The following is a 24,596-nucleotide window of genomic DNA, read 5'->3' as shown; positions in this document are numbered from 1 at the left end:
AAGTTCTAGGCATTGCCCCACGCTGCTGTGGGACACACTGGGGCCAAGTCACCCGCCTGGGCTCTGACCTGTCCCATGCAGCCTTGGTCAAAAGGGATGGCCCACCTCCCAGGACGGCCGGAGGCAAGAGTCCTCCAAAAAGCCACCCTTGAATCGGCTCACTCCTGCCTGAGAGCCAGCGGGGGCCCCTGCAGGCAGGAGGGCAACTTCGAGTCCGCCAGGAAGGGCTACGGAGTCGAAGAGCCAGCAGTCCTGGTGGGCCACGCCTGGATCGGGAGGGCACGGGGCAGGTGGTTCAGTAGGAGGGGCCGAGGGGGTTCCATGGGGGTAGATGGGTGTTGGCCCAAATGCCTCCTCACGAGGGAAAGTCTGGGTTTCCTCTCCTGAGCCAGGGCCTGGGGAAACGCCGGCCCCGAGGCTGGGAAGGGGCCCGGCCACTCTGCCAGCCACTCTGCTAGACACGCAGGACGTTTCTCTGAAACCCCAGCTGCTGTGGAAGCAGGAGGAGCCTGGATCCCCCAAAACCCCAGGCCCTGCTCATCACTCACCGTGCTCCAGAAATGTGGTGTCTCCAGGACGACTTCACTGACGGCCTGGGGGACTCCTATCTCCCTCGAGATCACGTCTGGGCCTGTTCGCACTGCCCCCACCGCTGAGAGCTGTGCCCTTTCTCAGAGGCAGGGCACGGCCACGGGGCTGACATGTCCACACTTCCCGCTCACAGCACACACCACAGCACCTGTCGCCACCGCTGCTCCCTTGTGGCACTGTGCGGTCTGAGCAGGGGCCGCCATCACTCACAAGCTCCCAGGCGTCAGGGTGTCAGGGCACCCTCCGACGGGCATGGCAGAGGGGTGCACAGAGGAACTCTGTGTTCTTCCTCCGGTGGACGGGGAGTTCTTTCTCCTGAGGAATCCAGGGGCAGACTGCCGCATCTGAGGGCGGTGCCTGGGTCCAGCCTCAACACCTAGGAGAAGCGGGGACCCACTGCTGGGGGAGTAGCAACGTTGCACCCGGCGGTAGCAGGGGCTGGTGCTGAGAGACGAGTAAGGCCATCCCTCCTCTGTTCACAGCCTTAGGAAGAAGTCTCAGCTTGGACCCAGGTGCCAGGAGATATCGCCCAGGGCAGTAGGTGACAGCCCCTCAGAGCGTGGTGGAGGTGAAGATGGGGTACAGGGGCTGGGGGAGGAGAGCCGAGAAGCAGCTCCAGATTCAGGGGCACCCAGATCTGGGTATGCGGCCATTCTCTACCACCCCTGGCATGGGCTCTGACCCTGCTGTTCAGCCTCCTGGAGGCTCAGCTTGCCCTTCTGTGAAATAAAGCAGCTCCCACCTCATTGGCTTGCTGAAGGACGGCAAGAATAACAGGTGTCGAGGGAGGGGCCCAGGGCCTGGCTCCTGCAGACCTGTCGCAGCAGCTTTGCTGTTAGGTCCTCGCTGCATGGGAGGAATCCCTTTACAGCTCAGAGCAATCTACACACGTGTCTTCCGCACACATGCTCACCACCTTTGCCAGGTGCTGGAAAGAGAAAGACTCGGCCAGCAGGTGCTCCTGGGCTAGGGTAGAGACTTACCTGTAAGCAGATTGCAACACAAAGTAGCGACAGATGTTTGCCCAGGGGGCCTCAGGAGTGAGTGATTGTGCCTGGGGGTACCCCAAGGGCATTGAGGCGGCGGCACTCGGAAGCTGTAACAGACACAGCAAACAGGTAACAAGCGTGTTTTTTCTTTTTTTTACTAGACGTTCTTTCATTTTCCATTCATTCATCATTTCTTGATTATCTCCTATATGCCAGGCACAGAGAAGGTCCCCAGGATAGAGAGAGCCCTCCATTCAGAGGAAGTCACATTACCAAAGGGACGGAGGGTTCCCTGGCACAGAGTCGCCCACTGCCATCTGCCCTCACAGCACTAAGACAGCCCCGAGGTGCTGCGGGCTAAGCCAGAGGTAGCCTCCCATCGGACTACGGCCCTGCTCCAGCACAGTGCGGGACACAGGGCCGGGGCTCAGTAAACACACGTTGACGGCCGTGTCAGCTGCATCTGCTGGGAGTGAGGGCACATGACCTTTGGTGGGGGGAATGCTCCAGGGAGGGGGGTTGGCGGCTTCAGCAAACACTACCTAGGAGAACCTAAGGTGTCGACCCAGACCTCTACATGCAGATGGACTGCAGACAGGCCTGCCCTCGGGGCGGGGGGGGTGGGGGTGGGGAAGGACACTGAGCAGAGGAAGAGGCATGAGCCAAAGCACAGAGGTATCCAATGCACGGGCCACTCAGGGTGGCCAGAAAGAAGTAAAAGGTTTTAGAGTCCTCGAAGCTGCATGCTGCGAAGCCAAGCCCAGACATGGGACAGCTGGCTTGGCAAACCCACCCGGCACCCATCGAGCGGCCCTCGCCCCCCTTTGGTGCCTTAGCCAGGGTTCCTCTGAAGGCAGACCTGAGACCGTGTGGCATATGTGAGCAGTTTCTGCGGGAACATTACCCTGGGAGCGGGGCTGGGGGATCGGGGAGCGGAAGAGGCAGATGCATTTACGGGTGCATAATCAAATTGGCCGGTGCTGGGGTGATGGGAGATCCATCCCACGATGGTCAGAGTGGCCCTATGAGCAGCTAACGTGCTGCAGTGCAAGACTGTCAGGGACCAAGTGCCGAGGGAGTTCTGTGGGGTCACAAGCGGCAGCAGCAGATACATCAGGGCAGGAAGCAGGGGGCCCGGGGTAAGTCTGGTCAGGCTGCTCCCGGGCTGCTCAGCGCCCGTGCAGAGCAGCCCTGCAGGACGGCTGGCATGTGTCCTGGGGCAGAGAGCTCTAAGCAGCGCCCGCAAGGTGCTCCTACCCGCTGTTCAGAGAAAAACGAGAACCGTCAGCCCCAGCTGTGTGACATGGGTCTCTGCCTTGGACTAGATTTCCCGGACTCTGGGCTTAGGACTTAGGGCAAGTAGCTGGCTTGGGAAGGTGCAGGGAAGACAGATCGGGGCTTGGGGAGGGAATGCAAGCAGTCACGGGTGCGTGAATGGGGGCAACCAACAAAGTGGGTACACCGGGAGCTTAATCCCATGGGAAGACTCGGGAAGACACGGCTCAGATTTGCCCCTCTCAGGGGTGAGGAGTGGAGACATTGCCACACCAATTCCTGCCAGTCACTGGCTGGGAGCCCCATCCAGGGATATTAATTCTCTGCACTCGGGCCAGAGATTGGGAAAGAGTAGCTCTGAGGTTTTGGACAAAGCTCTCAGGCACAGAAATGCAGATTCCAACTGTTCTGTGCCATAATGCCCTTGTCCCAGGCCTCACCCCCAGGGCTCCAGAAACGGACGGCAGGCTCTTGTGCTGGCCAGGACCGGCCACCCTACAGCTGCCTTCCCACAGTCCTGAGTTAGAAAGAGATCCCTTCAGTTCAGCAAACACTACATGTCTGTCTCTGCTCCCCTTCGCTTTCTTCTGCGGCCAGCATCACCCTCCCAGTCATGAGAATATATATTTATTAGCTTATTGGATTAAGGTCGGTCTCCCCCAGTGACATGCTAAGCCCCCCAAGCACAGAGACTCAGCCTAACCCAGGAGTCATGTCACGTGCCTAGAACCGTGCCTGGCACAGGGAAGATGCTCGGCGGTATTTGTGAAATAAAGGCAGGAAAGACCAATGCATGAGACTTGGAGAGCCTAGCCTTCCACGTGTTTAGTCTCCTGGGCAGAAAAGCAGGCCCCTAGCCACACATTAAAACAAGCAGCCCCTCTGGTGTCCCCGGGGGGGTCTTGCGCTGGGCTTCCCGTGGCTGGTGCTCATCGCCCTGCTGGGGATTCCTCTGGGCACCATCACGGCCATTTCCAGTTGGGTGGGTGTCCTCTGCGAGTCCCTGCAGAACTGGGCTCCCTGCCCCGTCCCACCTCCAGCATCTACCCCGGGACCGACGGCCTCCCTTACACACGGCCTTCCGTGTAAAGTCACGGCAGTATTCAAAAGGTTAAAGCGGAGTGAACTGTTAATTTTAATGCTTTCTCGAAGCTTCAGTTTTAATAAGCGAAAATGATGTTCTTATTTGCAGTAAAGTGGTGTTATAAAATTCTGTCTGTCAAGCTCATTTTAAAACCATGGAAATAAATGATCTGACAAAATCAGGCTATTAGACAAGTGAGGAAGAGTGATTTCCATAAAAGCAGAGGAGCTGTTCCTTAATTTCACACTTGGTAGTCTTTTGGGTCGACTAAATTTTTAAATAAGTGATAAAATTATATTAGCGCAATTGCATTTTTATAGATTTTTTTGGTCATTGTACTCTTTTTCAATCCCTTTATTTTAACTCAAACTGTTCTGCTGAAAGGTTAGTCTCAACTTATGTTAGCTCGTAACAGTCTGCCCGCACGCCTGCACGCCGTCCTGGCGGGGTCTGGCGGGGGCGCGCCGAACACGGCTGGAAGTGGCCACTCCCTGCCGGACACGTGGGGCTGTGGCCCCTGGGCCCGTAGGAGGGCGAGGTGGATGCCCGGGATACCTGCCAGGGTCGGGAGCACGCCTGCCCCTGGCATCTAAGCTCACTCGGTTTTTTTTGTTTTTTTTTTAAAGATTTTATTTATTTATTCAACAGAGATAGAGACAGCCATCGAGAGAGGGAACACAAGCAGGGGGAGTGGGAGAGGAAGAAGCAGGCTCATAGCAGAGGAGCCTGATGTGGGGCTCGATCCCATAACGCCGGGATCACGCCCTGAGCCGAAGGCAGACGCTTAACCGCTGTGCCACCCAGGCGCCCCTCACTCGGTTTTTGTTCAGAATAAGGAAGAAAACCAGGAGATTGTGTTCTCCAGAAACCCTTGTCCTTGCCACTCAGGATGCTGGGTGGGGACAGGACTGGTCAGTGTTTGCGCAAGAAGCTGGGAACATAGGCAAGGGGCAGGGAAGGGAGCTCATCTGTGATCCTTCATGTGTCCCCCACCAAGCCCACCAGACCCCCTCAAATCATCAGATAGCCAGGGCCAGGCTCAGTGTTCTGTGTCAGGCCTTAGGAGAGCCCTCGGGGGAGGCCCAGAACCCACGTCTCCTGTGGGGCTGAAACAGCCCTAGTAAGCCAGACTGGGCTCGGTTGGGGGAGAAGAGGGGATGACTCTTCTGATCGGATTTTTAATAATTAGAACAGCATGGGAGGTAGGAGTCTTTGGCATATCGTCTGCCCTGGCCTGTGCTCGTTTCCCAGTTTCAGGGCTGAGAGCACAGAATTTTGCCCCCTGCAGACAAGGCTCCTCAGCCTCTGCATTCCCTCAGGAGCAGAGCTCGGGGGCTGGGGTCCCCTGCTCTTTGTCCCTGGCACTCGTGCCCAATTCTGAGACCCAGCCAGCCAGCAACTCATGCTCACCACCGCCCCCAACAAGCCTGGGTTCCTCTCTTGTCCTCCCCAGGCTGAGCCCCTGTCTGGGTCACGGTCACACTCACCGGCCTCGTCCACGTCCGGCTCATCTCTTGTAATGGCTTCTCTCGGGCATCAACTATGTGCCAGCAGTCAGATGACACTGCATAAAGGTCAGGCAATGGGCTGCCCCTCCCCCTCTGTGGCTAGGTCTGCGTTCAGGACCTGGGGCCGGACCGGAAGCTCGGAAGCTCGGAGCTCAGCCTCAGCACCCAGCTGGCCTGTGGGTGTGTCCTCCCAGCACCTGTTGCTCTCGGGGCACCCCAGTGCAGCAGTGTGTAAAAACGTGCATTCACTTCCAGGTAGCCCTTCTTCCAGGAGGAAAATGAGCCTCTTTCTCATTAGAAGAGAGAGAACACACATTTGCTGAGCCTCTCCTGTGGGCCAGGCACCGTGCTGGGAGAGGGTGCAGACCCCCTGTCTATTTTGCTGTGAGGGGTGTGGCGCTTACCTGGGAAAAAAGGCTCTTAGAACAAAGGAGCATCCTGGGATGGCCTTTTGTCACTGAAGCCCAGGTGTCTGATGAAAGGAGTGGCTGGCTGTGAGAGCCCCCACTGAGGACACAGGGAGCTGGGGAATCAACTCACCCCATGCATTTTTTTCATTAATGAAGCAAATGTTTAGTGGGTGCTTTCTGGGTGCCGAGCACCGTGCCAGCGCCAGTAATAGAAGGCTCCTTTCCCACGCAGGGAGGTGGAGAGGATGCCTGTTTTTCACCCAGAGGACTTTCCAGGCTGGATGCTTGGCCCAGGGGAAACAGAAGCAGCCTGGGAACTTAAAGCCTCTCCGTGCCTCAGTCTCCCCATCTCTGCAATGAGGCTCAAAGGTGTGCAGGGACACCCCCAGTCCCGACACTGCATGGTGGTGGGGGGAGGGAAGGGGGGGACTGTTCAGGTTGTCAGGAAGTGACCTGAAGTGCATGCCCTCCGCCAGCCACGGAACATCTGTCTGACATTCAAGAGAGCATCTTCTGAGCATAGAAGTCAAGCTTGCCTTCTCCACGGAGTCTCCGAGAGGCAACGTCGTCGGAGCGCAGGGGAATGGTAAGTCAGAAGTGTTTCCTGGGAAAGAGGAGGAAGTGCCGGCGAGGCACAGCCTACAGGGTGGCCGTGGAGGGGCAGGGCTGTCTCTCCCTAGGAAGGAAGAAAGAAGAAGTCCAAATTAGTCATGTTGTATTACTTCTTTTTATGGCAATGCTCTGAAAGTCTGCAAATGTCAGCATGTTAATTTACTGTCACTCAGTGATATTATTTCATCCTTTCAAAAATGTGTTTCTTGCATTTTCAGTAGCATACTCCAAGTGTTCTCCATCTCAAAGTTTCTATAGATAGTGCGACTACTTTCACTCTGACCGGTGCCAAAATGTAGAAATTCATCGCTGGCTGTAGCCACATATATGTTACGAGTGGAGTCGGGGACTTGGGTTTCCTGCTTGCAGAGCCCGGGGGAGAGGTCTGATTTTTCTCTCTGTTCTCCTTCTACCACCCCTCGTCCTCCTAAAATGCTCTGGGGTTTCTCTCTCAAGGAACGCGCCGAGATAAATTGAATAGAAGGAAATTTTAAGGAATCAGTCATGGCTGGGTTTGTATATTGAAGCCTGAGCCCTCCCCGTCTCCAGACGCAGCCCACCCCCACCCGGCTGGTTCTTCTATGGTGGCAAACTTATTTCAAAAATTCTGATGAAACACTTGGTAAATTTTGTTATTCTGTGATGATAATAAATCATTATAGCCTTAAACACTTCTCTAGCTTGGAGCCTCAGCCACAAATTATCTTGTCATTCTGACCAAAACATTCTCCAAAAAAGCTTGACAAGTGCTAAAACCCAGAACATGAAACCATGTGTTGTTGTGAAAGCAAGATTCAGAAATGTCAATTAATTAGATTAAGAGGCTACTTTTAGCTTTACTCGTGTTGCCAAATAACCCTTAAAATACGCGTAGCAGTGGAAATCTACCTCTGCGGCACAGTACTTCTGTGCCGAAGGAAGACAATGGATCGGACTAATGGACGAAATTATTGTATCTGTCAGCCTGCTCGAGAGAATGATCTAGAAGCAAATGTCTTGCTTCTTTTTCCACAATGTGGCTTTCCGAGCTGGGTAAATCCTGCCATTTATGAATTCAAGTAGTTCCCTGCACCCCGCCCCTCTGAAATCATCTACAGATCTAGAAGGAAAAGTCAAGCCTTTTTTGTACGCCTTTACTAAGAAGATGGATTTTTAATGTCTTTCTGTGCTTTTTTTTTTAATTTGCATTTGCATTTTGAAGTTCACTTTGTAAAAAAAAAAATATCGTGGAGAAATTATTTAAATGTTTTTTTATCCCTGTTTCTTGAAAATCTTATCTTTAAATAATCTATATCCTCCATTTTATTTATGCCATAAACTGTTCCTATATTTTAATGGTCTGTTTGCTTTAAAAGGGGTTGTTGGTTTTAATAGCTCAGTTACTATCTTTGTAAACTAAACTCCTTCTGACGAAATTCAAGCAGATCATCTCTGCCTGTGTGTGGAAGGCACATTCCAACCCCTGAAAAGGAAATTTAAGCCAAATAAATGTTCTGCCCAAATTAAAATACATAAAATGAATAGTTAAGTTGGACAAGAGCTGATGGACGGAGCAGTTGGGACATGTGGGTGTTGGGAGAGCTGGCTGCCAGGCACGGCCTCGGGAGAGAAAACCCAAATGAAATTAATTTCCCGACCTCCTTTGTCCATTCCTCGGGGCCACTTGATTGCAGTGTTGGCATGTCTTTCTTGGGCGGGCAGAACGGGGCAGGGCGGGTGGCACTGGGAAGGGTGATGTGAGGTCGTTCCCTACGAGGACCTTTGGGGTCGCAGCCCCAGCGCCCAGGCATGGCTCGGCACCCTCTCTGCCCCCATCAGCCGTCCTGGGGGAACGGGAGCTGAAAATTCACCTCCACGTTCTCACGGCAGTTGTGCCCACCTTGATTCTATTATAATCCATGTGGATTCTGACACTAACTTTATGACAGGGCATTTTTGTGGAGGAAGGACACATCTGCTCACACAAAGAAATGGCGGGGGTGGGTGGGGAGGGCAGGATGGAAGATGTCTGAGGCTGAGAGAGGAGTCCCTCCCCTCTTGGCACGCACAACCTCGCCACCCACTGCCCACCGCTACCCCCAGCAGCGAGCACGAGAAGCCAGAAAGGCATAAAGTCCAGCTGCTCTCTGAGCACTCCGTCCCTGGCTGGGGCGGCCCACCGGGCTGGTCAAGGCAAGGTGTGCCCGGACCCGGGGGTGGGACTTCCTGTGGGCGGGACTTCCTGTGTGGAGCCATTTCCGGCAAGATGTCATTATGTGCGGTCTCTGCAGCCGCTTGCTGGGATCCCTCGTTTCATGGTTCCTGTGGGTCCTCCCCACCCCGACTCGTTGTACTTCCCTCCCTTCTCAGCCAATCTCACTGTTTCTAGCCAGCAATGAGGCAATTAATGAGCTGTACAGAAGCCCTAAGTTATCTCTGGAACTAGATGGGTAATAAACACATAAATAAGTAAATAATTAAATAACTAAATAAAATAAAACGGATGAGTGAGGCATCCAAGGCTCCAGGCTCCCTGGAATAAGTAGCACAGGGTAGTGGAAACAGCCGAGGGGGAGGCCTGAGCTCTAGAGGCAGCTCTGAGGCTGGCATGGAGAGTTATCTTGGCCCAGTCACTCCCCCGTCATCAGGAGCCCTCCCGCTGGGCCGATCCACCCCGCTGGTTAATGGCTGCAGGAGCGCAGGGGCCAGACAGGAACATGGGCGTTTGACGCCTCCCGGCACAGGTGCTGGCCATACCTCCTTCTCCCCTGCTCTGTACCTGCCAAGGGCTTCCTACTGCAAGACCCTGGCTCGCTAAGCCCGTGGGAGCACAGTCGTCCATGCCCCGGGGAGCAGGGCTCAGCCAGGGACAGTCGGGAGTGAAGAACTCCCATCTGCCTGACCCTTTGATGGGGCCACTGGGGTCTTTCCTGGCAGAAACCTACAGAGCTTTCCAGCCAGCTGGGGTCCCGTCGGCCCCCGCGGCAGCCTGCTCTTTAATGTACCTGGAGCGGCCTTCCTCTCCTTTCCTGTCCCACCAGCCCCTGCCCCCAGCTTTTACCTGTGCTTTCTGGGAATCACCTGTCAAAGGAACGGCCTGGTCTCTAATGCTCAACTCGGCCTCCACTTCCCGGGAAGCCTCTCCTACAAGACAAGTAGGCGGGGATGGGGTCCAACCTGAGAGCTGATGCTCTCCCTGAGACGGGAGGAATGTGGCCTTTAGAGATCGGTCTGAAATCTCCCAATTTTCAAAATTTGGCAACAAATTCAAGTTTGTTTGGTTCTGTGTTTAAATGTGGCTCACACCAAGCAGTCTGCAGGTCATATGCAGTCCATAGGTTACATTTGACAACCCGTGCCAGCTAAAACATTCCGTGCTCAGTTCAGGTGCCAGAGATTCCAGCTTTCTAGAATTTACTTTCTAGTAAATTCTGGTCCACAGCCATACCATGTACATCTAGGAGGTACAACAGAAAGAACCAATAGCCTTTGGGGAGGGAAGCCCACTCTCTCTGCAGGGTGCCGGGCCTCCAGCTCTCCCCTGAGAAGAGAGTAGCCCGGAGTTTCCCAAGGCTAACGGTGTCCGGGGACACTTCTGGCCCAAGGAAGAGGAGACGCTGCCCACCCCATCCGTGCCTGCCATCAGGAGAAGCTGTCCCTGGGGGCCAGTGGAAATCCCGTAGCTTGGTTTCTCACCAAGCTTATCCCTATTGCCCCCTAGAAAATTGAGATCCTTAATTTAGAGGAGTCACCTACTGAGAAGTCTGAGAAGTTCCCTGGAGCTCATCACCCCCTTGGCAAAGCTGAGGCCAGACATTGCTCAAGATACAAAGAGAAACATCTACCAACCTGCAGACAGAGCCATCTGCATCCCAAACTTGAACCCCAAGTGTACATCTTGAACCTGACCTTGCAACAGAGGAAGTACTGCTGCTTCTGGCCTGGAACCGAGTGGAGGTGAACCTGTGACCCCCCGCCCCCCCCCAGCTGAGCAGAATCACAGCTGTTGTCCAGGAAGGACCCAATCCTGACCGCCCAGGCTGATGGCTCCCACCTTCCCCCCAAGGTCGCTGAGCAGGACCTATGAGCAGGTCACACCTTGAGGGGACGACTGCCCAAACATGAAGCTGAGACAGGGAGGGAGGGAGGGAGGGAGGGAGGGAGACGGAGAGGGAGAGAGAGTGACAGATATGGAGAGACAGAGAGAAACAGAGAGAGAGAGAGACAGAAACAGGGAGGGGGGGAAGGGAGAGAGATAGAGACAGTCAGAGAGGGAGAGAGAAACAGAGATAGAGACAGAGAGACAGGGAGGGACAGATTCCTGGGACATCACTTAAGCACCTACGTCCAGTATTTGCTGACGCCACTATGCCCGGACTTCATGTACCTGGGCCAAACTTCCTTTTCCCTTGAGATCCTGAACCAATTCTTGCTAACAGCATCTCGATGAGCATTCCTGACCCCCAAGCCTGGAAAGGAAGGGGTGCCCGTGATTTACAAGTTCCGGAAGGCAGCAGGAGGGAGCTGCGTGTGCTAACTGGGAACCACCACCAAGGCCCGCGTGTGGACTTCAGGGAGTCCACAGCCCCTGTCGTTAAGCCGATGAACGGATGTGCCCACAAGCACTTGGCAACCCTTACCCTTACATGGTCAAGAAACTATGGAAGAAGTCCTAGAAAGACCCCCATATGAGAAACACTGGAATGGATTAAAAAAACACCTATGGGCACAGGACTGCTTAATTTCAGGTGATCCAGTGGGCGTTTCTCAGGAGGTCACAGGCTAATGCCATTGGCCTCGCCACCTCTAGGCACAGCCAAAAGGCAGCCAAGCCACCAGCTTTCCAGTGGTTTCTCACAAAGAGGGGCCGTGGCCTCTGGTGCCCTCCTCTCCCTGCCCTCTCCAATCTTATCCAACCCTCAAGGTCCAGCCCAGGCCTGCCCTGCCAAAAACAGGCTCCCTGCCAGGGCGCCTCAACTTTCAGGGACCGAGCCTTGTAATCCCACTTTGATTGCTGCCCATCCTCATTCTTACTCGGACGTTTGACATTTATTTGTCACTACTGTTTTGTCTCCTTTCTCCAGCTTGGCTCCAAACTCACGCAAGTCTAGCACCGGTCGGAGGCTTGTTTCCCTCGTTCCTGGTGCTGGCCCAGGGTGGCTGGGCTGCCCTCTGCTCTGATTGTCCAGCCCCTGGGGAGGGGAAGTCTCAGCCCCCCTGGGAATTGTGCAGGGTCCAAGGAGGCCTTACTGGTGCCCCCACTTCATGTCTCGGGCATACAGAAGCTCCTCAGACCTTCTCTGAAGACAAAGTCATGGGTCCCCATGTTTAGGAAAACCAACCCCGACCACCAAATGGGCCATGGTGTAAAGTCCCCTACACAGACTGGGTAGTTAGGACTCCCTGCAAGTCTGGACACCCTTCACCATCTGCTCCCAGAAACTTCAATGAGCCCTTGCCCCAGGCACCATGTCCTTCTCCTGCCCCACTCTGTCCTAGCCTTGTCTCTCCATGGTAGAGGAGGGGGGCTAGCTTTCCAGTGGACACCTCACATCTCTGCCTTGAGTCTGATTTAGCAGAATGGGTCCATCTCTTTTACAGCCCCTCCCCTCCCCAACCCCTGGATCAGACTCTTGCAGGGGTGGGGCTGGAGGGGGTCTAGAGAGCAGAGAAAGCAGCCCAGACCCCCAAGCACATTCTCTTCTGGGATCATTTTTTCCAGGTTAGGTGCTGCCTTGTTGATCACGTGAATATCGACAACCTCTGAGAAGGCTATAATAAGAAGCTGGAGAAAGCCGTTGAAGGCAGGTTCCGTCTGTTCTATGGTCAGCCCTCGAGGAGAGCAGAGAAGGCAGAGAAGGGGGCTGCTTTCATATGCTTGTTCCCCGCCTTCCCCACTCCTCAGGCCTGGGCCCACCCCCTGGCTTGGTACCTGCCCGCCCCCCACCCTGCGCCCCGGGAGAATCTGGGATATTGGGAAGCCCGTGATGCAGCTGCAGCTGGAGACCCAGTCCCTGACTGAGGCACACCGGCCCAAGGTCAGACTCCTTCCAGAACCACGGTCCCTTTGGAGGTAAGGGATTGAGTGGAGAGGAAGCAGGTGACTCGGGTTATGCTCAGCCTGCATTTCTAGTGTTTCTGCAAACAGGAGCCTGGCTCACCTTCCTGATAGCGACAGAGGGCCCAGGGAAGGCGGCCCCTACACCTAGTTCCCACGGGAACCCCAGCCTGCCTCCCTCCCCGGAGGGCAGGGGTGAAAACAACGTGGGAGAAGGCCTTTGCTTCTTGGGAGGGTGTTCAAACAGGAGGACACCCACTTATCTCAGCTGGGGGGCTCGCCACATCCTTGGCTCGGAAGGTGGCCCATCCCAGCAACTGCATCCACGTGTCACTTCACCACGGAGAGGAGAGAGCCATCAGGGCCTCGGCTGGACCTCGGCTGGACCGGCACAGCCTCCGGGGCCTGGGGTTCAGGACTGCCCCAGGGTTTGGGGGGTGGGGGTGAGGGGCCTGGGGCTGCAGATGGACTGGGCTGAGCGAGGACCGCGTCACGTGTGTCCCCAGCCCAGCCACGCCGCCACCGCCTAGCAGGTCCACGCGCCAGCGGGAAAGCCTCCCTTCTCCCCCCCGCCCCAACAGCCACATCGACTTCTTTCTGAGGGCTGTCACTGCGGCCCTTCAAACCCATTTGACTGGGTTGGAGCACATCACACTGTCACCAACTCAGTTTTCATTAGGCGGCTGCTTCTCTGTTAGCCTAGCCAAGCAGAAGAACTCAAACACATGCACAAATTAAATCGACATCCAAACTCCACCAATATACAAAGCAATTTAAATGATATTCATTAGAGCGATGACAAGCCCTGATGAGGCTTTCAGGAGCCGGGTCCTTCAGCTTTTGCCGACTAGGTTTCATGGTCATTGAGGCGGAACTCTCGCCAGTGTACCTCCATTTTTTTTTTAAGCTAAGAAAATGACTCCTTCCTGACACACCTACCTCATTCTCTCTCTTCTCTCTCTCTCTCTCTCTATCTCTCTTCCTCCCCGCTCCGCTGCTGCCCGGGTTTGGCTGGCCCTGGGTTCCGGACGCAGGAATCACCCTGAACTGGGGAGCCACAGAAAGGAAAAAAGCAGCCCGTCTGACTTCTTTTTTCCATAAATGCTCCAATTAAAACAGATTTCAGTTTCTCGTAATTTCATTTCACTTGGCCTGGGAGATCTCTAACTCACAATTATGACGGTCGTAAATGTGTCCCTGGAATCCTGCAGTGGGGAAAAAAAAAAAGGAATGGAAGTGAGATGTTGAAACGTAATAATTTTAAAAATGTAAATCGCCCCCCCTCCAAATTTAAAAAGTCATTTCCAAAGTCCTATTTATATATTTTAATTTTTAAAGAGAGAGAACGATGGACCCCACCCCCCATCCCCGCTGCTGCTACCTGGGGCTGCAGTGGAATGGCTGGGGGCCCGGTGGGGTCACGGGACTCTTGATCCTCATGTGTGGGGGCTAGGAGCTGCGTCAACCTCCCAGCCACGTCTGGGTCTCCAAGCCCCAGAGAAAGATTCGAGCCCACTTGGGCAAAGAGAGCAGCGCAAGGACTGAGGGATTGTTCGCCAGCTAAGGGCAGAACAAGGTCACGGCCGCATCCATCAGTTCTCTGGGCTTTGGAGTTTGCAGCCCAGATAGTATCCACAGCAGGGGGAATGATCAGCAACTTCATACGCTAAAGCCTGCACTTCTGTTTATAATTTTATGCTCAAGGTTAATTATGTGTGTCCTTGGCTTTGATCAGAGATATTAGCACATGAGAATGTTGCCTGTGCCCATACTGGCAAAGGAAGGATTCCTAGAAATACCCAGGACTGGAGGCATACTTTCATCTTTAAGCCCCGAGCTCTTACTTGGGAAAAACAGCACTGCCCAAACCAACTTTCTGCGAGGACGGGAAAGTTCCATATCTGGGCAGCCAAAAAGTGTAACCACTAGCCGTACGTGGCTACTGAGTGCTTGGAATGTGGCTGGTATGACTGAAAAACTCAGCTTTTCATTGTATTCAACTTAAATTTGGGTAGTCACACGTGGCTGGTAGGCACTGCATTGCACAGCACCGGTTAGACAGTAAATAACGGTGTATCCTAACTCCTGAATAGCTAATTGTGGACGTTAATCTCTGGAAAGAGGTCACCTTGCTTATCATCATTATCATCAGGAATGATTTATTAAGAATATATTAGTACATGACATTATATAAAGGTGGTGGAGAAGCAGTTCCTCTGATCTTCTATCATTGGGATTTAATTTTGAAAACACCTGCCTCTTTGGACCCTGAGCCCTGAAAGCTGAGCTCCAAGAAGCCGCTAACTTTGCCTTAGATCCCTCCCGATGTCCAAAGCTGTGCCCTGACTGAGTCACCACCTGTTTGTCTGGGACCGTCCAGACATCATGGACCGTCAGGCCACTGACCAAGAATTTGGCACATCCATTGTCTCGGCTGGGCAGGGAACAAGGTCCCAAATCAAAGGTAGTTCAGGGTGTCCTTGGAATTGTCAAAGCCCGCCCTGGACAGAGTTTGCTTGCCTTTTAAATCGTCCTGGGGGTGGCCTCCTGGCAAATCCTCGGAAAGAGAAAAATGGTGCCTCTAAGTCCAGCAGCTTTCCCTCCGGCTTGGAGAAACCCAGTGGAGTTCGAGGAAAACCAAGCATGTCCCTGGAAACAAAACCCTGTGTTGGATTGCTGCTCCGCACTGACACGGGAGGGGTCCAGCCCTCGGCTGCCACAACACCGCCACACCACCGCCACACCACGCACGCAAAGATGGGGTTTGTCAGAAAGGAGCTTTTCTTCCCAGAAGCTTTATGCTGAGACACAGAGCAGAAGCCTTCCCCAAAGGAGCGAGATTGTTCCCGAAGCTAAGTATAGCATATTTTGCAAAGGCCAGCGCACCCTGAAATTGTGTGGGCACACGGGCATGAGTACCTTTTCCGTGGCTCCCGAGGTCAGCTGCAGGCTGAAAGGCATCGACTGGCACGGGGTCCCATGGGAAATGCATTTTCAGGTTTCCTTTTGCCAAAGATTATACGTGCTTACTAATAAATCCCTAGGGAGAAAAAAGGTTAGTGTTTCTATTACCAAAAGCATAACTATCTGGCAGAGTAAAAATGGTAATTTCTCCATTAGCTAAAAGGATAATAGCTATTATTTTAAAGTTAAAGTATTTATTATTAAAGAGTGGTGCTGGGGTTTGTGTGTTTTCATTTTTATGATTGCTTCCTATAATACAAAGTGTATTGTTTTTGTGCTAAATAGTCAACGGAATAAAATGCCATTGCAATTTTCCAATTGCAAAAGAACTTCACAGATGAATTTGAAAAAATAAAATCATTTAATTTTTTTCTTCCTATTCGATGACTTAGAAATCTCTGGAGACAACAGTTTTAACACCAGATTTGCGAAAGGCAGCCTTGCTTCCTATCCGCTCCTGTCCTTCCCTACTGTCAGGGTTCTGCTCTCAAGAAGGCACTCAGCTCTCCCCAGCACTGGGAATAGCTCATGGAGCCCCTTTCCTTTGCAGCGGTTATTTGGTCACTAGGCCTTGTGGCACAGTCCGTGGTCAGGGCTTGGGGGCAGGGAAGTAGACCTAGCTGGAGCGGTCTGAAATTGAGAAAAGGAATCCTTCCAGGTTGGCAGAGACCACAGCTCTGAATTCCTCTGGGGAGGCTCACACTTCCACCTGAGCAGAGCACCCTTGGGAGAGGTTCCTCTTTGGTGGCTATCAATATATACATATATATATATATGTATTTTTTTTCCTTTTTGCAGAATGAAAATAGAACGGAGATGCCAGGGAGATCTGGGTCCTCATCATAACCAACCCTCTCTAACTATGTACGATTTTAGTTAATTATAGAATTCTTGCTGCCTAAAACTTAAAGATACATCACTGATATTTTTGCTAAATGTTGACTGCAGCGAATAGCTAAGATGTGGCATATTGATTTCTTGTTGTGAAGTGAGCTGTTCAAGCTCCATTTAAGATTTTCATCTTGCATGTAGCCCTGAGCACATCATAGCACCATAAATTAGTTAAATTGCACATTTATCACAAATGTTATTTTAAGATACTGTGTAAATGTGATGGCTAGAAGATATACAGTAGGACTGCAACCAGCCTGGGCTTGGGTGGGGTGAGGCCGGGGTCACCTACACACCTGTGATTAAAACCTCCCTCGCTTGGCACCGTCCCTCCTCCTCCAGGGCCCATTTAAAGACCTGACTGGGAGGCCCCATCCCTTCCCGTACTCGCATTCTCTACCAGCACCAACCGTAGGAGAGCCAGTGCTCAACTACGGGATATTCGGTACGTCCCTTTAGATCTGCCCGTTTTATCTCCAGACCAGCGGGGTCATTCAGGGCTGGGAATGGAAGGCTCTTCCGGGCAGGGGCCCGCTCTCTGGCCAGGAGAGGGTTCGGTGACCTCTGGAACAAATGGCCCTACGTTTCCAAACGGGGTGAGCCCCTAGCCAGCCGTCCCCACCTCCTCCCAGGATGCGCGGTCTGGGGGACTGTCACTAGGCCAAATTAGGTTTGTGTTCTTGACTAGGGCCCTCAACTCCCGGTTGACTGTGTTTCCTCCTAAGATAACACTAATTTCTGGGCCCCGTTCTTGCGAGCATCCTTTCCTGGCTCCGAGCTCCAGGTGCCAAATGGGCGGTATCACCTGGTACCCACCTTGGCTCTAAACCCTCACTTCCACACCCAAAGTGAAAAGTCCTGAACGTAATCCTGGGGTGGGGTGAGGACGAGATGGGTGGAGTGTCAGGTTCCTCTCCCAAACTGTAAAGTGGGGGGAGGAGGGGGACGGGCACCCTCACTTGCACAAATCCTATCTCCCTTCAAGCCACATGGGCCTGGTGGTGATGGAAGTGTTGTCAGTTTAATCTGTTAGACGCAGGACTTTGGATTCTAATAAACCGATGCTATATTTAACCTGTGAAAAATTCAAGAGTGGAAATCTGGGCTCCAGGATGTGAAGATGCGGGAGGCACGGGAGGGAGGGTGCTGTCCCCTGAGCGGGGTTCCAGGGGGAGCCGGTCCCCCCGGAGGAAGGCATCCTGTGCCACACTCCTCCCAGGTAAAGGCCCACGGGGCACACCCCTACTCAGGGAGGGGCCCAGGGCCACGGAGGAGACGAGGAAGGAGCCAGGCCCGCCGCCCAGAAGGGAAAGCCCGCTGCGCCCTGCCTGCAGGCGTAGCGCAATTGTGCGGCTAGATCACCAGGCGAGAACAGAGCCAGCACGGCGGCGCTCCCGATTTGCCAAAAACCCGTCTGAAACTCTAGTGAGGTTCTCTCTGAAAACCCGCAGAGACATGGATTGCCGAGAGAAAGTAGCGCAGACAGAAATTTTGGACTCATCTTGACAAAAGGGGTGGGGAGGAACGGGAAGACACGTAGGCGTGTTGCCGAACATCTCTGAAAGGGTTTAATTTAAATTTTTAATAAAAGAGTATTTTTTTTTAAGTTGAGGTGTTTTATGTATGACATGGATGTAATACATCTCTCATTTGTATAATTCTAGGTTAGGCGCTCCGATTCTGCATAACTGCAGGAATAGTTTGAATGTAGCAATAAAGGTATTTTACAATTTTACATCATGTTCCCAGCGTTTTGTTGGCATGGCTAATAAAAGCTTGTGATTATCATATAAATGCTCTCCCCACTCCTCCCGTGTATGGGTTCCGTCCCCCCGCTCCCCACCGCCACCCTGCCCCTCGTTATCTGGGCACAGCAGAGAGAGAGCTCTGGTCCCGGAGCCCACCTTCCCAGCGTGGCTCTGTTTTCTGCTACGTGAAAAGCCCGAATCCACAGGAAGGAACCGCCCTGCACCGAGTCCGAGGCTTCCCCACACCTGCCTCCTGCAGGGCTCGGGGCCCTGACGCCTCGCGCACGTCCAGAAGGGAGACCAGACCCCCGGCCCCCAAGCGGGTCACCAGGGGTGACCCGGAGCCCCTCTCTCGAATAGTTTCCACCATCGCCTCCGTAGAGAGAAGCCAACCTCCCGCGAACGCCTTCCTTTCTTTAACGTTCTCTTCTCAGGGAAAATTCTGTCCACGCAGCCTCTGAGAAGAGGGCTCCCTGCTCTCCAAACGCCAAAGTTCACTAAAACTCCCCTGATTTACGGGCAGCTTCTGACTGCCAGCACCTGGCAGACACAGCAACCGACTCAGTCATAAACAGATCGCATACAATTTAATTTTAATGTGCTCGTTAGTCGTAGCACATTTCAGACAGAATTGTGAACGCAACACAAAATTATAGCAAAAAGACAATTTTAATGCTGCCGTAGAAAAAAGGGTTATATGAAGAGTCACATAATGGTGGTTCATTGTCAACAACAAAACAGGGCACAGAGTGCGTTACAATGTCTGTGCTGCGTACATGCCAATATTTTATACATAGGTTCTCGTATGGTGTCAGCTGTCAGTTACTTCTGCAAATTAACTGCCAAAAATGGAGAAGAACAGAATCACTTGGAGAGCCGGTAACCACGGGTTACCTTTCAAAAGCCTAAAGATAAAGCTGCAGTGTGGGATCTAGGGAGAATAATTAGGAAGAACAAAACAGAAAGTTACCAATCGAAAGAAAAAGGCATCCTACAATATGGAATAGCAACCGAGAGGGCTTATAAATAAGTGAAGGAGGTTGTCTCACAGAATGCCTCGTGACTTTTAAGCAAAGTATTACAGTACAAACATTTTAAAGGCTTTATCAATGCTTAGGAGATACAGTACAACTTCTTTTTGTTGCTGTTGCTCTTTTTTTTTCTTCTTCTCAAATAGACTTAACCCTTTGAGCACTGAGTTTCTTTTGCGCGTCCTTTGCCTTCTAATAAATACCTTTAAAAATCATGTGCAAAATAGTTATGATGTCTGCCATGGATGTCTTTTCCTGGCCTCGTGTATTCAGACTGCTCAAAACAAATGATAATACGATCTTAATAAATATGTATAATTTAAACATGAACCTCTATCAAGATAGATGTACTGTATAGCAAAACAAACAATCATACTTTGCTTTCAGATAATGTTTCTGTATACTTTATAAATGCTATCTGTGGTATCTTCTGTATAATTTACAATGTTTGCATGTAAAAAAAAAAAAAAAACAAAACCCAAAACCCATAGACCTTAAAAAAAAAAAAAAAAACAGAAAAAAGAAATATACACTATACATAGGCACGGCTTATGCCCGGAGCATAGCAGGTACATAAAACACTGTTGCTATAAATGCAGGAAAAAAGGTCATTTAAACCACAATCACATTTTTCATAAGAGAGTCTGAAATCTATACAATATATACATCTATGTTTCAATGTGAAAATAATATTCTTTTAAATTTCAAGGCGTGTTATACCCCTGCAGACCTGCATAAATGGAGGTTCATATTATTAACTTTAACTAAGCTGGTAAGGAGTTTAAAAAACAGAGCTTCATACATTATTATTCTTTTATTTTATTTTTTAACCAAATTAATGCAAAAGTGCTTCAAAGTACTCAGAGGGCTAAAGATGAAAGGGTGAGAAATGCCGGCACACTCGAGCCGCGTGGAAAAAGTGTGCCCGATTTCGTTATAAATGCTTAATTAAACTGTCTGTTAATGCATGCAGCTTGAAGCATCGGGGGGACGCTCACAACTAAATCCCATATACACAAAGTTCCAAACACTTACCACTGCGTTTTAACCTTCATATTTTACCAGTAACAACAGCCGATTATGCATCTCTATTAAACACTGTACAGTCATACAAAACAGTCCAGCCCAGAGTGATTCTCCTCAGTTAAAATAAGAACATGTGCCAAGAACAAGACAGAGGGGCCTTAAGGTGCCTGCAACAGTTTCCCTCAAAGCAAATGACAGTCATTCTACCCGAAAGCAAACGCTACTGCTTCTCTAACTCGGAAACGTACAGAAGGTGGTCTTCTGGGGACTTCCCGTGTGTTTTGCTAAGGTGAAGTTTAACCGCATGCTTGCTCGCAAAGGTCCGATTGCAAAGTTTGCACTGGTAGGAGGTCCCCAGGTCCTCCTCGGGGGAGGACGTCACCAACTTTTCCGAGGGCGACTTGGTTTGTGCTATTTGATTATTAATCTGTTCGGTGGACAGTTTGGACAAGTCCCGTAGCCGGAAGCCCAGGTGTGACTCGAGGTGACTGACGTACGTGGAAGGAGTCCTGATTTGTGACGCACAGTCGTTACAAAAGAACACGGGGTGGCCGGTGTCCAAGTTTTTGAGGAACTTTGTTCCACCTGTCCTTCGCAGCTGGTATTTCACGTTGGCCAGCCAGTGGCTGATGGTGGTCATGGAGAGCCCGGTGAATCTGGAGATGTGCATGCGCTCCTGGGGGCTCAGGTCTGACATGATGTACTTGCCCTCGGACGTCTGCCGGAGGCTGGCAGCAAACTGGGCCTGGAGAATCAGCAGGTGCTGGGGGTTCCAGTTTGACTGGCGGCCCTTCCTCTTCTGCGCGGGCGTCGCCTCCTCGGCCTCCTCCAGCGTGGCCCCGTCAATGTCAGACTTCTCGGAGATGCTGGAAGGAGTGGAGGACTTTGACGTGTGGCTCTCTGTCAAGTTCTTCAGCATATCGGATATATCTGACAAGGCATTCTCGCGTAGCGGCGAGTTGGACATGAATGATACGACGGCAGATGTCTTTGCGGTTGTCACTGTGGATGAGGAGGTTGCCGGGGATGTGGACGTGGGTGACAAAAGCACTGAACCCAAAGAGCAGCCCTTGTCACTCTTCCCTTTCGTCAAGTCTATGGGCTGGTCGTTGTTGACGTGGTAGAAATAGCGGTCGAGGTGGTCCGCTTTCTTGGACTGCAGGGGCGGCGGGGTGGCCACGGCCGCCTTCTCGGCCAAGCTATTGCTCATCTTGAAAAGCATGCTCATGGGGTCCAGGGCAGGCAGGGAGGGCTTGGCGGCCTTGCCCAGGTGAATGTTCATGACCGACTGGAGGGCGCTCAGAGGGTTCACGAAAGGCTGTTCGGGCGGGTGGTCGGTGATGATGGCCGTGCTGCCGCTCAGGCCGCTGCTCATGGGCTTGGCCAGCTCCTTGCCGTTCTCCACCGGCTCGGCCGGGGGGCTCCCCTCCTTGCACCCGTCCCGCTGGGGGCTGGGGCTGCCCTCCTGGCTCTTGAAGCCGCCGTCGCTGGCTGCCTCCATCTTGATGGGCTCACTGACGTCGCTGCTGCATGGGGACGGAGTGGCCCGCTTCGGCGGGGACAGCTTGCCCTCGGGCTCCTTCATCTTCTCCTCCACTTTGGCGACTTTCTCCGTGACTTTCTTCACCAGCTCCTCCATGGCGTGGAAGTTGGTCTTGGGCATGGGCGAGGTCTGGCTGCTGGGCGGGGAGACCAGCGTCTGGTTTTTCGTGGGAGACACGATCTCGCTGTTGCCAAACATGGGTTTCAGGGGCGTGCTCTTCCCCGAGGAGCCCAGGGACAGCTTCATCATGTTGGGGAGCTGGTAGGCGGCGTGGATGCTGGGGTAGCCCCCCCAGCTGGGGGTGCCGTTCTGGGCCTTGTTGATGGCGGACGTCACTGTGTTTTCCAGGGACTTGAGGATATCCAGTCCCCCCTTGGGGCTCTCCTCTAGGTCGTTCTCAGTCAAATAGTGGTACTTGGAAGAGATGTCGTACTTCTCCTCTTCCTCGCAGGGCTTCTCCTTTTCCTTGGGCTTCTCGTCGGGGGCCGCCTTGTCCTTGTCGACCTCCTTCTTGACCTCCACGCTCAGCTTCGGGGAGACGCTCGCGGGGGTGTTGGCGGGCGACGTGAAGGTGGTGGCGGCGAGGGGCACGGACTGCACCTTCTCGTCCAGCAGGGTGGTGATGGTGGGCGTGACGGGCGTCTCCATGATGGGCTTGCCCTTCTTCATGGCCGAGTTGGTGACCTTGATGAAGTGGCCGGTGACCATCATGTGGGCGGTGAGCTCCTGCAGCGTGTCGTGGGAGCTGCCGCACTCCATGCACTTCAGGATCTGGGACTTGCGGGCTTCAAAGTGCCAGGCGTAGCTGGCCCCGTTCTGGTGGCCGTACCGGTTATTTGGCGTGATGTAGGGGTTGGAGTTCTTCTGAAGCACGTCGTTGGCGTCCGCCATCGCAGCCTTGGGGGTCCCGCCCGTGGAATCCGGGGAGCTGGGCAGCTCCAGCTCCAGCGACGCTTTCTTCCGCACGGCGGGGAGGATTTTGGCTGCGACGGGAGTGACGGGTTCCTTCAGAGGCACTTTCTGGTAGTGTTTCGTTTTGATCATGTGGACGCTCAAGTCCTGCAGGGACTCGAACGAGTGGCCGCAGTACATGCACTTTAACACCTTCTGGGCGTCCTCCTTCCCCTCCATCTCCAGCAGGGAGCGCTTGCGCGGCTTGGACCAGCGCTTGGGGTTGTTGTTGTCCGTCTCGTGGTTGTCGTCGCGGTAGTGGCCGGTCTCGTTCATGTGCACCGTCAGCTCCACCAGCGTGTCGTACGCGGCGCTGCAGTCCTTGCAGCGGAACTTGCTGGCGCCCGTGAAGATGGAGCCATACAGCTTGCTGCTCTGCCGGTAGAGCTGCACGGTGCTGAAGAGGCTGGGCTCGGGCAGCACGCGGCCCTGGGACACCTGCTGCAGGGTCTTGGCCAACGGCGCTCTGGTGCCAGTCGAAGCTCCCGCTGCCGCAGCTGCTGCTGCTGCTGGTACTGCTGCTGCTGCTTCCGTTGTTCTTCTCGGACGACGGCTGGTGCAAGTTGAGGTGCAGGGTGGACCAGTAGGAGTTGGACAGGAAGTTGTTGTACACGGCCTTCATCTGCTCCAGGCTGTCCGACACGGTCGTGTCCTCCAGGGCCGCCGCCGCCTCCTTGGCCTCCTCCTCGTTCTTGATGGAGCTGCTCTCGAAGTCGGCCATGCGGTCGCTGGTCTCGCTGATGTGCGACTCGCTGTCCATCTCGTGGCTGGAGAACTCAGCCGCCGGGGAGTTCTGGTAACTGGGGCAGGCGGCCTTGCTGAGCTCCTTCTCGGGGCACATGTACTTGGCCGAGGGCTCCCCATCGGCCGTGCTCTCCTCGGGGTCGATGTCTTCTTCGACCAGGACGGCAGCCTTCAGCTCGTCGGACACGTAGGCTGCAGGGGCGGCAGGTGGGAAGGCGGGGCGGGCGGGACACGAAGCACGGAGTCGGGACAAGGAGGGGAAGAAAGGAAGGAAGGAAGAAAGAAAGAAAGGAAAAGTGTTAGTAAGTGCTGGGCTTACCTAGAATATTTTCTCGACTCTCAGGAACACACAGCAAAGTAGACGGGCACGTGTATTTGTAAAATTAAATAGTTAAAATGTGGTGTTTCTCTGGAGCAAAAAAAAAAAAACTGCTCTTCAAACATAATTTGCCACCTTATTCTTCTCAAGGGGCAACAGCTTGAAATTAAAACTAAATTTGAAATTAATGAAGCACATTCTGGAGGTGGCATTCATTTCTAAAGTAATAAATTACTTGTATCAACCTCAGAGACAGCAGTTCCTGTCTGTCAATTAATATGTCTTATGCTTCTCCTACCCCTAATGCATTTCTTAACAGACAGATTCACAATTTAAATTAAGCAAGCATTTTTTACTCATTACATTTTTGAGGCTCAATCTTTAATAAATATAAAGTACGAAAACATCAATAAAATTTTTACCAAGTAAAAAGAAAGTACATCAATTGCCATAAATTAAAAACAAGGTTTTGTGGATTTTTTTTTTCTTTCTTTCTTTCTTCTGGAAAACAGGTCTCATGAAAAGCTTGCAGTAAGTTTTCCTACCAGGAGACAGGCACTGGTTTGTTCCAGACTGGAGAGGAGACCCTGACCCAGCCCTGGCCCCGTCCTCCGCGTGTATACTCAGCCGCTCTCTCAGCCACCTGCACACACACNTCTTTCTTTCTTTCTTCTGGAAAACAGGTCTCATGAAAAGCTTGCAGTAAGTCTTCCTACCAGGAGACAGGCACTGGTTTGTTCCAGACTGGAGAGGAGACCCTGACCCAGCCCTGGCCCCGTCCTCCGCGTGTATACTCAGCCGCTCTCTCAGCCACCTGCACACACACCATCCATGCAGAATTATGTCAGAACAAGTTCAGGAAAATTGGTATGC

The 24,596-nt window shown here is 52.8% G+C and overlaps 1 protein-coding gene and 1 long non-coding RNA gene across 2 annotated transcripts in view; both read right to left on the bottom strand.

Annotated features, from left to right (window-relative positions):
- Positions 1-561: 561 nt before the first annotated feature.
- On the bottom strand, positions 562-5,609 carry LOC117795120. Its single transcript, XR_004618948.1, has 3 exons — positions 5,427-5,609; positions 1,575-1,687; positions 562-967 (listed from the first exon to the last, which is right to left on the bottom strand). It is a non-coding gene; the product is annotated as an uncharacterized LOC117795120 (long non-coding RNA).
- A 13,085-nt stretch (positions 5,610-18,694) lies between these two features.
- Positions 18,695-24,596, bottom strand: part of TSHZ3 (teashirt zinc finger homeobox 3) — a 68,892-nt gene continuing 62,990 nt past the window's right edge. The window contains 2 exon segments of the mRNA XM_019796239.2: positions 18,695-23,119; positions 23,121-23,596. Of these exon segments, the coding sequence (XP_019651798.2) occupies positions 20,387-23,119; positions 23,121-23,596 (3,209 nt within the window). The 3' untranslated portion in view covers positions 18,695-20,386.

Source organism: Ailuropoda melanoleuca, chromosome 12 (genome assembly GCF_002007445.2).
Source record: "Ailuropoda melanoleuca isolate Jingjing chromosome 12, ASM200744v2, whole genome shotgun sequence".
Classification (NCBI taxonomy): Eukaryota; Metazoa; Chordata; class Mammalia; order Carnivora; family Ursidae; genus Ailuropoda; species Ailuropoda melanoleuca.
This window is presented reverse-complemented; position numbering and strand designations above follow the sequence as displayed.